Here is an 18,032-nt window from a genome sequence, read left to right on the forward strand (position 1 = left end):
CTAGAACCCTTTAAAAAATTGTCATTGCATTGGCCACCCTCCAAGCTTCAGGTACTACAGCAGATTTTAACGACAGGCTACATATTACTAACAGCAGATCAGCAATTTCATGCTCGAGTTCTTTGAGTACCCTTAGATATATGCCATCCGGTCCAGGTGATTTACTACTCTTTGTCACTATGGCTCAGTACATTTTCCAGGTTCACCAAGATTTCTTTCAGTTCCTCCGCATCATCACCCTTGAAAACCATTTCTGGTATTGCCAGATCTCTTACATCTTCTGTAAAGACAGAAGCAAAGAATTCACTCAGTTTCTCCGCTATGACCTAGTCCTCCTTGAGCACCCCTTTTGCTCCTTTGGTATCTAACGGTCCCACGGATTCCCTTGCAGGCTTTCTGCTTCTGATGTACCTAAAAAAGTTGTTACTGTGAGTTTTGGCCTCTGCGGCAAGTTTCTCCTCATATTCTCTTTTAGCCTTCTTTATTAATACTTTGCATCTGATTTGCCAGTGCTTATGTTGCTTCTTTTCTTCATTTTGGTCCTTCTATAAATTTGTAAATAAAATAACATTAGGCATACATATTGATTTACTAACACCCCTGCTCCCTGCTAAAATTGCTTCCGCAGACAATTCACACATGCGGTGCCTGATGTTCAATAGCTCTCAACCCTGGAGAAACCAATGAGCAGCAGCAGCTTTGTTGTTCAATATCAAGAGGATCAGGTTCCTCACCAGACAAGTGAAATCTTGGCGTACTGGTGTTAGCCTCAAAAGGAGAAAGCATACTTTAGTTATTAAGACTGAGACTGATATAAAAGGAATGACATTTAATTTTTCAAGAACGAAATACAGTGAATAATGACTTACTTGTGCCGTTTGCTGTCACATCAGAGACATACACAAATATATCATCCGTATCCATTCTCAATGCCAGAGACCTAGAATTGTTTCCCCAGTTCAGCTTTTGTTCACAGGGGCATGACGAGGAGCAGCAGCAGTGTTCACAGCTTCAAGAATGAGGAAATGTCAACTAATGCATAACACCATCAACTATACCTGGCATTAAGACACGTGAATTGAGGGGTCCTTTTACAAAGGCGCGCTAGCGATTTTAGCACATGCTAAGAAATGCACTAAACGTTAGAGATGCTCATATATTTCTATGGATGTCTCTAGCGTTTAGCATACACTAATCATTAGCGTACATTAAAAACGCTAGCATGCCTTTGTAAAAGGACACCTGAGTTACCAAGGGAGTTGCAGGCCAAGAACCCAACTGAGGGCTCTTGCTGAAAAAGCTGGATTACAGAGGAGAGCAGGCATCCTCCTCTAGCTTATACCTCAGGACAAAATCTGCCTCAGCGTCAACTGTGTTGTAACTTTCTGCTGCCGAGGTAGATTTTACATAAATAGCATATAGATGACAGTAAAGACCTGAAAGGTCCATCCAGTCTGCCCAACAGTCACATTCATTATCAATTCCTGATTAAACCAACAACGTTACTCACTACAGTTCAGTTTTAAGATGTATTCTCCTTTCCCAATGAGACACAGAACACCTACACTCATAAGCTTATGACATGAATATAGTAATACAGGCATATTTGATCCTGATCTGTTTTTGTCATTTTCAGGGCAGACCTACCAGCACAAGGGAAGGAAACTACTATGAAAAATTTTATATAATTTTTTTTGTATATCATCATTTTAGTCTTAAAAGCTAGAGGCTGTTAACGCCCCATGATCAGAGCCCTCGAGCGTGTGAAACTCCCTTATATAGTGTATAGCCCCGCCCAGTGCGAGGGGGGGGTGATTGGTCGCCCACCTGGGGGAGGGGGGGATCGTCAGGGGGACCGGAGTCCCCATTGCTTGGGGCAGGGGTAGTTGGGGCCTGGTGGTCCCATGGACCTCTAGCCCCTGTGTTTGACAGGTTTGGGCTTTTGATAGCCCAGACCTGTCAAAGAAGTGCGGGAGGATTGTGCTGAGCGCATGCTCAGGCACAATTCTCTCGCACTTCTACCCCATGATCAGAGATAATTGCATGCTTAAATTTGCTTACAATTATCTCTGATCCTCAGTGCAGTAAAGCCCCGCACTGTTCCAGTGCTATTTTAGAGGGCTTTTTGCAACAGCGCAGGGCTTTTGATCATCTGCTTGTGAGTCTATAATAAAATCTGCCATTATCCAATCTTTTTCTAATACTGTGTGGCAGACTTGACTATAGTATTGTCACTGCCTGTAATTCTTTCTTAAGCAGGTGTGATCTCTGGTGTCCTAAAAGGTGATGATTTTCAGTAAAGCATTTCCCACATTCAGTACATTTATAAGGTTTCTCCCCTGAATGAATTCTTTGGTGTCGAGTAAGTGATTCCTTACGATTGAAACTTTTAAAACAATTACTACACTTGTATGGCCTCTCTTCTGTGTGGATTCGTTGATGGCCTACAAGATGATGGCTCTGAGTAAAGCTTTTCCCACACACAGTACACTTATATGGCTTTTCTCCAGTGTGAATTCGATGATGCTCTTTTAGATGCAGTTGTCTCAGGAAACGTTTACCACACTCATTACACTTAAAAGGTTTATCGCCTGTGTGGGTTTTGATGTGTTCTGTTAAGATTTGCTTCCTATAAAAGTTTTTATGACATACAGCACATGTAAAAGGTCTCTCCCCCGTATGGATTCTCTGATGGAGTTTGAGATATGCACTGCAACTGAAGGACTTCACACACTGGGAACATTTATAGGGTCTTTCCCTTGTATGAGTTCTATTATGCCTTATTAAATTATTCTTCTGACTAAATACCTTTCCACATTCAGTACATACATATAGCCTGCCTTTATTGTGTGTTTTCTGGTGAAGTTTAAGTGTCTGAGGGCTTCGGAAGCTTTTTACACATTCATTACATTTATATGGCCTCTCGTATAATTGGATGCTGCGCTGTACATTCAGAAATAAATGTTGAAAAATACTATCATGTTCCTTGAGTTGCCATGTCCTTCCTGCTCTGTGATTCTTCTGCAGTTCCTCACCTTCTGAGGAACAGAACAGTTCTGTGATGTTTGCTCTCTCTTCCTGTCCAGCGTTGGCTTCCTTTTTGAAACTTCTTCCGCTTGTAGTAAGTCTATCCTGCTTGTATCTTGGGAACTGTTTTAATTGCTCTGTTAACTGATTTATCTCGACATTTCTCTCTCTACTGAGGTTGTGTAGAATATGTTCATCAGTGGCTTCTGATATTGCAGCACCCTCACTACATTCAGTGTGTGTTGCCAGATTCGTCTCTGCCTTACAACAAATCAATTCTCCTTCTGTTAAATTTAAATTTCTCTCTCTACTGAGATTGTGTAGAAGATGTTCATCAGTGGCTTCTGATATTGCAGCACCCTCACTGCATTCAGTGTGTGTTGCCAGATTCGTCTCTGCCTTACAACAAATCAATTCTCCTTCTGTTAAATTTAAATTTCTCTCTCTACGGAAGTTGTGTAGAAGATGTTCATCAGTGGCTTCTGATATTGCAGCACCCTCACTGCATTCAGTGTGTGTTGCCAGATTCGTCTCTGCCTTACAACAAATCAATTCTCCTTCTGTTAAATTTAAATAGAAAAAGTTAATTTACCTTGCATGGAATCAGAAACACAAAAGAAGGTTTGAAATAAACAAGCAGCAGCAACAAGCAGGAGCCCTGAGAAACTATGCCGTGGACCAGTGGTTCCCAACTTTTTCAGTTCACGGCACCCTTAGTGTCAGAGCATTTTTTCATGGCACTGCCTCCCACCCCGGTCACACAGGTCTCCACCCCCCTCCACATTTTCCCCCCTGGAGCAGCCCTATGGGGGGGGGGGGGGGCTTCTCTGCCCCCTCTGTCTCCATTTCCCCCTTTTCCTGTCCCAATCCTCCTTGCCCAGCATCTTGCCTTTGTCCTTGTCTCTCCCCATATTCAGCTTCTCCCTTCTTTTTTCCCTTCTTCCCATACTATCCTGCCCTGCCCACCCTACCCCACTTGAGTACCACGTCTTTTCCTCTCTCTTCCGGGCCTGCACCCCCCCCCCCCCCCGAACAGTCTGACATCTCTACCCTTCAACCTTCCACCTCCAAATCAAATCTCTCTTCCCCCTCCCCCTGCATCTCTCTCTCTAGCCCACTCTCCTCCGTAGCCCCAGGCCCCTGTACCTCTCCAGCAGCAGCGATGATTGAGAAAGTTTTCCGCCAGTATTGGGGCCTCTTCTCAGGCGCCTCCCGCCTACATGGACAACAGGAAGCTCTCCAAACTAACAAGGACTACTTCTTCACCTATGTTTGCATGTTCATCTCCGGATACTTTATGATCTGTTTCTACCTGTCTAGTCCCTTGCACTCACTTTACCTAACCCAGTGATTCCCAAACTGTGGGTAGGGACCCCAAATGAGATTACATCATGCATGAATGGAGTCATAAACACAGGGCTGCTCCCCCTCTCAATGGGTCTCCACTGACCTAAAACCAGTAGTGGCAGTCAACATGGGGCCTGTGAACCAATGAATGTTCACAGGCCCTGCCCCTCTTCCTATGTGGGCTTCATGATGAATACTGGAATCTGAGTTAGAAAGTTGCACGGGGACAGAAATCTTACCCATCCCCACCCATCCCTACTGGAATCTTACCCATCCCCACAAGAATTTAACCCATCCCAACCCGTCCCCGCAAGAATAGGCGGGGCTGGTGTTTGGGTGGTGGGGCTAGTTCTGGGCAAGACTTCTACGGTCTGTGTCCTGAAAATGGCAGATACAAATCAAGGTAAGGTATACACAAGAAGTAGCACATATGAGTTTATCTTGTTGGGCAGACTAGATGGATCATGCAGGTCTTTTTCTGCCGTCATCTACTATGTTACTATGTATGTTACACCCGTCCCCGCAAGAATTTAACCCGTCCCCACCCATCCCCGCAAGAATTTAATGGAACATAAAAGAAAATTCTGGTCAGTTCTCTCTCTCTCTCTTTGGATCTGAGCCACTGTACTGCAAGGAAGGAACGTGCTCTGGAACTTGGAACACTCTGGTGCACACATGTAAGACTTGTCTCTGATTCACTGTCACTCTATGCTGAGAGGTCACCATATGTACGCGCCAGTAGGTCAGGTGACATCTGATACTCGTGCCTGTGTCAGAGCTGAGGTCTGCGCATCAGCCTGAGAGCAAAGAGGATTAATAGTAACATAGTAAATGACGGCAAATAAAGGCCTGAATGGTCTTTCTTTGGTGTTTCTGGTACATAGACCATAGAAGTCTGTCCAGCCCTACTCTTATGTTCCAGCTGCTGGAGTTGCTGTCGAAGCCCACTCCAATATAATATATTTGTCTTCTCATTTGTGGGACACAGACTGTAAAAATCTGTCCAGAACTGTCCTCATGTTCCAGCCACTGAAGTTGCTAAGACCTTTCCAGCCCACCTAAACCAGATTGCCATATATGAGACACAGACGCCATATATGAGACCAGACAATACAAGTCTGCTTGGTATCGGCCCTAGTTCATCACAGCCAGAGTCATCATCTAAGCGTCAACACATCCACACACATACAGCCATATAAGTTTCATTTTTTTATAACTTCCATTTTCTAATTAGAGATCCTCTGTGTTCAGCCCATGTCTTTTTGAATTCTGTCTTCATTTGTGTCTCTACCACCTCCTTAATGGAAGACATTCCGCATTTGTGCTGTTAAAGCAAGGAGGAGGAGACAGCACTCAAAGAACTTGGTACTCAGTAGATGAGAGGCTGGTGCAGGTGCAGCTTACACTTCCACGGGAACCCCACAAGAACTGTTCCCATCCCCATGGGAATCCCGCAGGAACTGATTCCATCCCCGCTCCCGTGCAGGTCTCTAATCTGAATACACCCTGAAATACTGAGTCCTGTGCTGATTGCTGCTATAGTTGCCACTACTTCTGCCTTAACACTTTGGATAAGTGTGTGGGGTGGGGGTGGGGAGAGGAGGAAGAAGTGGACAATGAAGGGGAGGGGAACAGGTCTACATTTTTTTTCCATCATCATCCGGGCACACAGAAAAATTGTATAAAATGCTGCTTATGTATGATGGGTAAGAAAGCACCTATTTTACAAAGGCTCAGACCCTTTGTGTCTTCATAAAATGCTAGCACAAATCACAGGTAAAATGAACTTGTGTATGTTTTACATCAGTTATGTATAACACACGTATAATCATTCATATTTTAGAAAGCATGTGCATATATTGGGACTTGGTCCATGCTCTGCTGAAACTCCACCCCTGAACATGCCTACACCAAAGTTTCAAATAAATGCACACAACTGTATATTCATGTTTTTAGGTCTTTTATGTGTGTATACTGGCATATATGCATGAAAAAACCCACAGGACCTGAATGTAATTCACCGTGAGGTATTACTAGAAAAGGCCATCAGCTAAATCCAAAGTTCTTCCCTCTCTTTATAAAAAATTACTTTCATGAGGGCCTAAGCCAAATCAGAAGCCATTCTATATGAGGTAATTTTGACACTGCACCAGATATGGTTTTTCCAAGGGACTTAGAAGTTATTGCAGAGGAGCAGCAGCAGCATAATTTCTTTAAGAACGATTTAAAAGTAAAATGCCATATTGATGAAGGGTCTTAGGAGACCGATACCTTTTAGAAGGCCAAAAAAAAAAAGAAAAAAGAGATGTTACAGAAACATGAGCGCTTGAAACCACATAGGTCCTTTCTTCAGATGTGCCCATTATTTACATTTTGACCTATTACTTCACATCTGCACTTCAAACTCATGTACAACTTTTGTTGGTCCTTTAAAAAGTATCAGCTTAAGATTCTAGTTGTTTCCACAAATTACACCTACTAGAACTGCACTTGGTATGGGGAGTATTGCTGTCCATTTGCACTTCTGAGATGCTGCATTGGATAAGGCAGGTACTCATTTTAAGATGAGTAAGAAATTTAAAGTAGAAAATGTACTCACTTGCTGGGAAATTCATACTTTCTGCTTTTCCCAAGAGGTGCTCAGCACAATATGGCACTTGCTCTTCTTTAATGTTTAAGGCAACACTGGAAGTGAAAAATGGATGGTCTGAAAATTAAACACAAAAAATACTTGTTTAAAACATCCATAATCCAAGAACATTTTGAATGCAGTTGCCAAAAAGCTTCAGGTACATGTTTACAAAATGTTTGATTACTGCCTCAATACATTTGGGAGTTTAGTTTAAAAGTAGTTTGTAAAAAAGAAGTTAGAATTCATAACCTCCAGTGGCTAGCACATACAGATTTTTTAGCAAGCTTTACTGAGTCAGGATCTGAGAAACCCAAGCTTTTACACTTGCTAACAAACCCTCAATTCTATTTTATTCCCTTTAGGAGTTAGGTTACCCTCCCTCCTTCTTAATGTAAAAGCAGAGTCTCCTCTTACAACACTCAGGCCCCGATGCTCAGAAGCAAATGTGGGCGTTAGAGGCCATTAGTGCTGGATTAGCGCTGAATGCTGACAGCCAACGAGCATGTGAACCAAGCTCACCGGCTCACAGCGCAATAAGCATGCAAATGCATGCTGAAGAGGTCATTCCAATGCTCACTAGACAGTGCCAAACAAAGGCATCAACCCTACACCAGCTCCGCGTTAGGTTTGTGCCGAGCCATGGTCTGTCTGCTGAGGAATAGGTAAGGCTGTAAAAGGTGAAACAGACTTTCCTTAGGAACTAGTGAAGGGGCACAGTATCTCTCTTCAGGGATCCATCTTACCTCATGGAGAAGTTTTAAAATTAAGATTCTGGAGAGCCCTCTAAGCCAGCAGTTCTCAACCAGTGTGTCGTGAGGCCAGCACAGAGAGTGTTTTTTTTTTTTCCTGTATTTAATTCCCTGTTTTTTCTTCTCTTCCTGATGCAGATCCTGCGCCACATCCTTCCCTACCCGTGAGTCCAGTGACACCCCCCCCCCCCTCCACAGTCTGTCACTTTCATATCCTTCCATCCACAAAAACCTTATTTCTTTACTGGCATTGGCAACAGGCTGTCTGGGACAAATCTGGTCCTTCCCTTTGCAGCGTTCTGCCTCTCTGACGTAAATTCTTGTTTATGTGTGGGTGGGACGCTGCAGAGAGGACTGGGTCGGCCCAGACAGCTTGTTGCCACTTCTGGCACAGTGAAGAAATCAGGATTTTGTGGATGGGGAGCGCTGAGGGAGGACAAGGAAGAACCAGACATGGCAGGGGGGTGAGGTGGAGGAGGTACTGCACTTACCAGGAGGGAAGGAAGAAGTGGAGGAAGGTGAAGGGAGAGGTTGATTGAGGGACCAGCGGAGAGAGGAGGGACATGTCAGACCAAGTGGGGAGGGGAGGCGGGAGTGGGGAGAGGAGGACATCAAATTGTGGAGAGTGGGGGTTGGGCAGGGAGGAAAGGAGAGATATTGGAGTCATGGAAAGGAGATGGGGGAAGCCAGAGGTGCTGCTCATCGGGAGGAGATAGAGGAAGGCAGAGAAAGAAGGGAAAGATGCTGGACCCATGAGGAAGAGATGGAGGAAAGCAGAGGAATAAGTATTGGATGTGTGAGACAGGAGATATGCCAGATCTTGGCTGAGGGAACAGGGGAGAGAGAAGGGACATGTCCCCCACCCCACCCCATGGTCTGAATTGTTTAAATTTAATTCATAACTGCCATACTGTATCAGAATAAAGGTTCGAGAGGGTCATGTATGAAGTATGTCACATATGCGAGCATTGTCCATCAGGTGTGTTCCAACTGGAAAAAGGTTTTCTTCAAGACGCACTTTGCCACATTGCCTGTCATGTTCAGTCTCTGTTTTCACTTCCATGCACTTCTTCTTTCTGCTGACTCTCCTGTCCCCTAATTTCTGTTTTATTTTCCTTCCCTGCCTTCTGCTTCTTTTCTATGTGAAGCTGCTTTTCCCAATAGAGCCCAAGGTGGACTTCCTGGCACAGAAGAGAGGGTGGAGGTCCTTCAGCTTCCATCTCTGGTCAGCAACTCTTGCTCCTCTTTCCCTCGTCCCTTCTGGCATTCTGGGCACGTGATAAAGAGCTGTGCCTAACACACATCTCTTGAGCGCATGCACCAGGCACCCCCCCTAACTTCCAAAACAACTTCCTAATGCTCAATGCTATGAGTGCACCTATATATGATAGACGTTCAAATATTTGAAAGGTATTAATCCGCAAACGAACCTTTTCCGGAGATGGGAAGGCGGTAGAACTAGAGGGCATGAAATGAGATTGAAGGGGGACAGACTCAAGAAAAATGTCAGGAAGTATTTTTTCACGGAGAGAGTAGTGGATGCTTGGAATGCCCTCCCGCAGGAGGTGGTGGAAAAGAAAACGGTAACGGAATTCAAACATGCGTGGGATAAACAAAGGAATCCTGATCAGAAGGAATGGATCCTCAGGAGCTTAGCCGAGATTGGGTGGCAGAGCCGGTGGTGGGAGGTGGGGCTGGTGGTTGGGAGGCAGGAATAGTGCTGGGCAGACTTATACGGTCTGTGCCAGAGCCGGTGGTGGGAGGCGGGACTGGTGGTTGGGAGGCGGGGATAGTGCTGGGCAGACTTATACGGTCTGTGCCCTGAAGAGGACAGGTACAAATCAAGGTAGGGTATATACAAAAAGTAGCACATATGAGTTTATCTTGTTGGGCAGACTGGATGGCCCGTGCAGGTCTTTTTCTGCCGTCATCTACTATGTTACTATATTTACATCTCATTAGCGTTGAGCATTAGGGAGCTGTTCTGATGCGCTGATTCAGCACCAGAGAGTCTTGAACATTGGGCCCTGACTCAGAAGAAGATGCTCAAAACCCCGGCGCTGTACTGAACAGCACAGAAGAAAAACTCCCTAATGTTCAATGCTAATGAGATGCAAATATAAGTACACTCATACCTTGGAGCATTAGGGAGTTTGACAGGAGGATAGTGTCTGGTGCATGCACTCAAGAGTTGTGTGCTAAGCACAGCTCTTGAGCACATCCCCTGAGGAGGAAGAGTTCTTCCGTTGTCTGTTCTTCCCCTCCACGTTGCATTGGTTCTCCTTGATGTTTGCTCACGATCTCCTTGGGGACAGCTGCAGCCTCCATTTCTGCCAGTGCGCCCACAGCAAAACTTCCACTTGGTTAGCCCGCCAGTGAGCGGAGCTGCAAGGGCTAGCAGCATTTTCTCAGGGCAGTCTAGCTGATGTCAGTGGGAGTGTGAAGGACAGCCAGGTGTCCAGCAGTACAGAATAAAAGCACCTCTCCCCTCCTCTTTTTCTTGTCCGGGTCTGAATCCTCTTCAAAAGCCCTAACGCCAGCTCCGAGCTGCCATAGGGTTTACAGTGGGAACAGTGCCTTTGTTTGGCGCACTGGCTGCTGAACACAGGGGAGAAATAGGGCATGACCTCATCAGTGTGCATTTGCATGGTCATTGCGTCATGAGCTGGTGAGCTCATTGGTTCACACACTCATTGGCTCTCAGCATTCTGTACTAGCAAATGTGGACGCTAGTTCAGCTCTAATGGCCTCTAGGTCCGCATCTGCTTCTGAGCATCGGGGCTCAGGCATAACTCTAAACATTCTTAAGACAGAAAGAGGGGGCGTGTGTGTATTGTGAAGATCCTCAAACCTCATGTACACTGGCATGGAAAGCTGCTCATGGCTATGTAATAACTGAAGTTACACTGCCACATTAATAGTATTTCTGATTGGACCCATGTCCTTTATAATGGTCTTTAGGCCAAGAATGTTACTAAATTATTTAATTCTGTGAACTTCAACAAAGCTAAACAGAATATTTATTCACCTGTACTACCCTTTGGTCCTCCAGTGGTTTTACAATCACTCCTGTAACATGGCATCTCCTCTTTAACTTTCCACAGAATGTCAGGACTGGCAGGGGGATAAGCTGATATTTAAGACATGAAAACAAACAAATCACCATGAAGCGGTCATACTGCCTCAGCAAAAAGGGGGTAATTTTATAACAAGTCACCTAGGTAGGGGGTGAACTAAGTGTCTTATTTTGGGCTTATGTTATAAAAAGACATAGGTGCCTGTGTGTCTTTATAGAACACCAGCATAGTACCTGTAGAAATCAAGAGTAAAAGTACCCATATACATTTCTGCCTATTCATGAGTAGCTGTCAACGCATGTTTGTAAATGATGCCCACGCTATGCCCTTGAACATAAAAGTAGGCGCTTTGTCACTGTGTGTACTTTCATACAGGGTATGATTTTATAACCATATTGGACTAGATTCTATAAAATGATGCCAAACAATTTGACACTGAAAATTGTAAGTGCTAAGTGCTACTCTATAAAGGATCCACATCCTTTATAGAACAGCGTAAGTACATAAAAGACGCCTAATTGAGTCTATTCTGTAACAATGTGTGATATTCTGGGAATGCCCCTGGAAATTATGCGCTATAGGAGTCTGCACATAGCATTATACAATGTGTGCGTTAACTCTCAATTAATGCCAATAATTGGTTAGCACCCAATTGTTGGCGCTGATTGGCTCATTAATCAAGTTGTGTGTGTAAAACGGCTATGCGTGCTGATTTGCATGCACAACTTTAGTTGCTATATAAAGAATCCAGGGGATTGTGTACATAAGGAGGAATTTAGGTAAGAAAAAGTCTTTACAAATTACCCCCTTACATGCTCAGGTAGGATCTTATAAAATTGCCAACCTGTACGTGTACATACCCCAGGCAAACTGAAAATCATTTTGTGTACTTTGAAGTGATATATAAGCATGCGCTCCTGAGGCAATGAACGAGCTGAGTGGATTAGGATTGGAACTATGCATGGAGCAGATGTAAATGTATGCGCCTATTTTCCAGTGGAGTAATTTTACAAAAAAGCACACCGGTGCGCATTGCCTTTATAAAACAGATGCAACATATGGAAGTGTGCACCTTGACAGCCTAAGTGCCTTGTTATAAAAATTACCCTTTTAAAGACTTCACCTTAAGAAAATAATTTCCTTAATCCTATTTGATATTCTACTTTTCCATACTCTGTACAAAATGAATTGCCAAATAAATTAAATATCAGAATCAAAAACAAATACAATGTCCATAAAAATTTAAAAGACAGTAGCATATTATGCTTATGTGGATTTTTGGTTAATCCCCAATTCATGGCAAAGCCAAATCTAAGCAATTTACATAATTTAAAAATCACAGAAAAGTTTAAACATACATAGAAAAGAAACGCCATTTCAGATAGTAAAGAGAAGAATAAAAAGCTAAAAACATAGCTACAAAACATATACAAACAGAGATACATAGCTAAGACTTACTGATTGCTGTCACTGCCCAAAAAGACTGCACTAATTCAAATCAAAAGCCAGGGTAAAGAGGTGCGTTTTTAAATTAATTTTAAATTATACAGCAGGGGTTCTCAACCCAGTCCTCAGGACACATCAAGCCAGTCTGGTTTTCAAGATATCCACAGTTAATATGCATGGGTGTAATATACATGCACTGCCCTCCATTGTATACAATCTCTCTCATGCATATTCATGGTGGGCGTGCTATAAATCTGACTGGGTGTGTCCCGAGGAGTGGGTTGAGAACCACTGCTATAGAGTATCAATTATTGTAAACAAGAAAACACAACCAGCTCCACAAATTCACATTCCAGGAATAACATGTATAGAAGGTTTGTACGTTTGGGAAGCTCGCTGCCTGGATTGGCCGCTGTCGTGGACAGAATGCTGGGCTCGATGGACCTTTGGTCTTTTCCCAGTGTGGCATTACTTATGTACTAGTAATCATTTCTATAGCGATACTAGACTTACGCAGTGCTGAACATATTATAGGCAGGTACCTTCTCTGTCCCTATTGGACTCACAATCTGAATTTTGTACCTGGGGCAATGGAGGGTTAAGTGACTTGCCCAAGGTCACAAGGAGCTGCAGTGGAAATTCAACACAGTTCACCAGGATCAAAGCCTGTCTATAGACACACAACAGTTTTGCAGTTTATCTGGGTTCCATTAGCATCTGTGGATTTTTTTTTTCAGGATCATAGACCCTCAACATAACAAGGGCACTATCACAGATGGAAGTTTAATATTCACAGACTCTGTTCCTGTCTACGTTTACTTACCTATTGAGGAACAAGTAACATCTCCTTTTCCCTCAGGGTCCAGTAAGTCGCTAAAGGGTGGCTCAAACTCTTGCTTAACCCGTAACAGAATGTCAGGATTGAGAACTGGATAATCTATTACACAAAGCAGATTCTTCTTTGGACTATTATGCAAAGTAAGTGCAGTTTTTCATACATAATTTCTCATGATCAAGGCTTCTGCCAACACTGGATCACACTAGATAACTCTGTAACATAATAGATCATGGTAGAAAAAGACCAACCCACCCATCCAGTCTGCACATTTACTCCAAATCACACTACAAAAATAATTCCCAACTGCCAGCTGTAGAAGCTAGAGTACTTGTAGGCTATCACAACTCATCTAAGTGAATTTGATTTCTTTCTCATTGGTTCTCAACTATCCTGGGAAGACATGTTAATCCATTACCAGGCCCTACCCCACCATATCCATACTCCCCTATCCCAGAGCTGGATGTATTCAATAGGTATCATACATTTCTATTCATAAGTCCTGGATAACCAATAAAGTAATCATTTTGCACAAAGTTTTTCATTACTGATTCAAAGACCAACTGTAAGCGCTATTGAAAACAATGAAATACCTCAGATTACAGTGCCCCATTGGGAAACCAAGTAAGCAAAGAAAAAATGTAGTTAAAAATATCAGGACCCTTTTTCACATAAACATTTACATTGTGGGAAACTCTGGAGAATATTTCTTGCAGCTGCCACATGACGCAAAAATTATGGTTATCTACTAGAATCTCTGACGCACATAGTGAAGGCAAATACAGACTTTATATTACTAAGCAACAAAAGCATCACTGACAAAAATAAAAACATTAAAGATGATAGCCAAGATGCCCCTTCCCCAGCAAAACTAACAAACTACTTAGAAACTCACTCTGTTAACTCACCTGGGACAGTAGCACCAATGCTTGCCTTTCCTTCCAACTCACAGTGGCCCCCAAAGAAAGGGCCCTTATCTCTTCTGAATCTGAATAAAATCTCTGAATTCACAATGACATGGCCTGGTTCAGAAACAAGAGACATGCAATTATTTTATGGCATTCACAAGCAGGGCCAGCTTGGAAGCTTCTGAAAGAAACAAAAGTCAATTTGTCTCAGTTGCCTCACGTCTTTAGAGCAGAAGTCCCTACTAGGGATTTTTAACACAATGATTACACCTGGAAGGTCTCATTCCAAAGGTGAAACACTGTGTGACATGAATTTCTGCACGGGACAATTCAAAATAACTTGAATTGGTGGAATCTATGGACAGAATATAATTGAGAAAAGACTAAAGACAAACTATTTACAGATAAGAAGATATAGTCTAGTCTAACCACAGATCCAAATAGACATCTTCCAAGTTCAGGCTTATTTGATATTCTGCCCTATCATGCATTCAAAGTGATGTACAAAAAAAGGAACAAAATACAGATACATTAATTGATGAGAGGAATTATACATAGTAACATAGTAGATGACGGCAGAAAAAGACCTGCACGGTCCATCTAGTCTGCCCACAATAAACTCATATGTGTATACCTTACCTTGATTTGTACCTGTCTTTTTCAGGGCACAGACCGTATAAGTCTGTGCAGCAGTATTTCCCGCCTCCCAACCACCAGTCCCGCCTCCCATCACCGGCTCCGGCACAGACCCCGTATAAGTCTGCCCTCCCCCATCCTAGCCTCTCAACCACCAACCCCTCTTCCCCCCGCCACCCAATTTCAGCTAAGCTTCTGTGGATCTATTCCTTCTGCACAGAATTCCTTTATGCCTGTCCCACGCATGTTTGAATTCCGTTACCGTTTTCATCTCCACCACCTCCCGCGGGAGGGCATTCCAAGCGTTCACCACCCTCTCTGTGAAGAAATACTTCCTGACATCTTTCCTGAGTCTGCCCCCCTTCAATCTCATTTCATGTCCTCTCGTTCTACCGCCTTCCCATCTCCGGAAAAGATTTGTTTGCGGATTAATACCTTTCAAATATTTGAACGTCTGTATCATATCACCCCTGTTCCTCTTTTCCTCCAGAGAATACATGTTCAGGTCAGCAAGTCTCTCTTCATACGTCTTGGAACGCAACTCCCATACCATCCTCGTAGCTTTTCTTTGTACCGCTTCCATTTTTTAAACATCCTTCGCAAGGGTACGGCCTCCAAAACTGAACACAATACTCCAGGTGGGGCCTCACCAACGTCTTATACAGGGGCATTAAAACCTCCTTTTTTCTGCTGGTCACACCTCTCTCTATACAGCCTAGCAACCTTCTCGCTACGGCCACCGCCTTGTCGCACTGTTTCATCGCCTTCAGGTCCTCAGATACTATCACCCCAAGATCCCTCTCCCCATCCGTGTCTATCAGGCTCTCCCCACCTAACACATACGCCTCCCTTGGATTTCTACTCCCTAAGTGCATCACTTTGCATTTCTTCGCATTGAATTTTAATTGCCAAACGTTAGACCATTTTTCCAGCTTCTTCAGATCTTTTTTCATGTTTTCCACTCCCTCCGAGGTGTCCACTCTGTTGCAAACCTTGGTGTCATCCGCAAAAAGGCAAACTTTACCTTGTAACCCTTCAGCAATGTCACTCACAAATATATTGAACAGAATGGGCCCCAGCACCGATCGCTGAGGCACTCCACTACTCACCTTTCCCTCCTCCGAGCGAACTCCATTCACTACCACCCTCTGGCGTCTGCCTGTCAACCAGTTCCTAATCCAGTTCACCACTTCGGGTCCTATCTTCAGCCCTTCTAGTTTATTCAAGAGCCTCCTGTGGGGAACCGTGTCAAAAGCCTTGCTGAAATCTAAGTAGATGACGTCCATAGCATGTCCTTGATTTAATTCTCCCGTCACCCAGTCAAAGAATTCAATGAGATTCGTTTGGCACGACTTCCCTTTGGTGAAACCATGTTGTCTCGGATCTTGCAACTTATTGGCTTGCAGGAAATTCACTATCCTTTCCTTCAGCATGGCTTCCATTACTTTTCCAATAACCGAAGTGAGGCTTACCGGCCTGTAGTTTCCAGCTTCTTCCCTATCACCACTTTTGTGAAGAGGGACCACCTCTGCCATTCTCCAATCCCTCGGAACCTCTCCCGTCTTCAAGGATTTATTAAACAAATCTTTAAGAGGACCTGCCAGAACCTCTCCGAGTTCCCTCAGTATTCTGGGGTGGATCCCGTCCGGCCCCATGGCTTTGTCCACCTTTAGCTTTCCAAGTTGTTCATACACACTCTCTTCCGTGAACGGTGCTCTATCCACTTCGTTTTCAGGTGTACTTTTGCCAGTCCCTCTCGGTCCTTCCCCAGGATTTTCTTCAGTAAAAACAGAACAAAAGTATCTACATAGCGTTTTGCTGTATCTTTTAGTCTCACAATCCCCTTTTTAGTCTTTCTCCTTTCACTAATATACCTGAAGAAGTTTTTGTCTCCCCTCCGTACATTTCTAGCCATTTGTTCTTCCGCTTGCGCCTTCGCCAGACGTACCTCTCTCTTGGCTTCTTTCAGTTTCATCCGGTATTCCTCCCTGTGTTCCTCTACTTGAGATTTTTTGTATTTCTGGAACGCTAACTCTTTAGCCTTTATTTTCTCAGCCACTTTCTTTGAAAACCATATCGGTTTCCTTTTTCTCTTGCTTTTATTTACCCTCCTTACATAAAGGTCTGTGGCCCTGTTTATTACTTCTTTCAGCTTGGACCACTGTCCTTCCACGTGTTGTGCGTTCTTGCAGCCCATCAGCTCCTTCCTCAGGTATTCCCCCATTTTGTTAAAGTCAGTTTGCTTGAAGTCCAGGACTTTGAGTTTAGAGTGGCCGCTAACCACATGAGCTGTTATATCAAAACAAACCGTTTGATGGTCACTGCTTCCCAGGTGCGCAGCCACTCGGACATTTGACACACTATCCCCATTTGTGAGCACCAGATCCAGCGTCGCTCCCTCCCTCGTGGGTTCCGTCACCATTTGTCTGAGCAGAGCACTTTGGAAAGCATCCACAATCTCTCTACTTCTTTCCGATTTTGCAGAAGGAACCTTCCAATCTACATCCGGCAGATTAAAATCTCCCAACAACAGAACCTCTCTTTTCTTCCCCAACTTCTGAATATCAGCGATCAGATCTTTATCCAGTTCCTCCAATTGTGTCGGGGGTCTGTAGACAACACGCACGTGGACAAAGGTTCTATCCTCTCTTTTTAAGGTGATCCATATCGCTTCTTCCTTTCCCCACTTTCCTGTCATTTCAGTTGCTGCGATATCATCTCTCACATACAGAGCTACTCCTCCACCTTTACGTCCCTCTCTATCCTTCCTAAAAAGATTATAGCCTGGTATGTTTACATCCCATTCATAGGAACCATGGAGCCATGTCTCTGTGACTGCAACTATGTCCAAGTCAGTCTCCAACATCAGGGCTTGAAGGTCATGAATTTTATTGCTTAGACTGTGAGCATTTGTGGTCATTGCTTTCCAACTACATTTCCTAGTATGTGTTTTGGGTTTAGTGATTTGTGAGTGTCTTTTCTCTTTGGGTACCTTCTCCTCTTTTTGTTCCCTCTTCCTTGCTTTTTCTTTTTTTTCTGCTTCAATTTTAGTTTCAGGAACATCACAGTGCTGTAGTGGAGCAAAAGAATTTTGTAGTGGCAACACTTGTGTGGGCGGATGCTTCTGTGTCACATGACGAATTCTGCCTGAGCCTACTGTGAGCCATCTGTTCCTTTGTGGTTTTATTCTCTGAGGCAGTGGTGAGAAGTTATGATTCTGCACAGTCCTATAAGTTGCTTTAATTGTATCTAATTCTTGCATTACTTTATAGAGCTCTTTTTTTAAAGTAGATAGCTGAAGACAGATAGGACAAGCTTTAAGTTTCCAGATGATTTGCCTTGAAACTAAAGCAGCACAATTATTGCAGAGAATAA

General features: G+C 43.7%; 1 protein-coding gene across 1 annotated transcript in view; it reads right to left on the bottom strand.

Annotated features, from left to right (window-relative positions):
- LOC115475172 (zinc finger protein 271-like) overlaps positions 1–18,032 on the bottom strand; it is a 230,412-nt gene that overhangs the window by 203,809 nt on the left and 8,571 nt on the right. The window contains exons 4-8 of the mRNA XM_030210932.1: positions 14,022–14,135; positions 13,102–13,215; positions 10,784–10,885; positions 6,974–7,081; positions 2,258–3,587 (exon numbers count right to left, since the gene is read on the bottom strand). Coding sequence (XP_030066792.1) covers positions 2,258–3,587; positions 6,974–7,081; positions 10,784–10,885; positions 13,102–13,215; positions 14,022–14,135 — 1,768 coding nt within the window. The remainder of the gene's footprint in view (positions 1–2,257; positions 3,588–6,973; positions 7,082–10,783; positions 10,886–13,101; positions 13,216–14,021; positions 14,136–18,032) is intronic.

Source organism: Microcaecilia unicolor, chromosome 7 (genome assembly GCF_901765095.1).
Source record: "Microcaecilia unicolor chromosome 7, aMicUni1.1, whole genome shotgun sequence".
In the NCBI taxonomy this organism is placed as follows: Eukaryota; Metazoa; Chordata; class Amphibia; order Gymnophiona; family Siphonopidae; genus Microcaecilia; species Microcaecilia unicolor.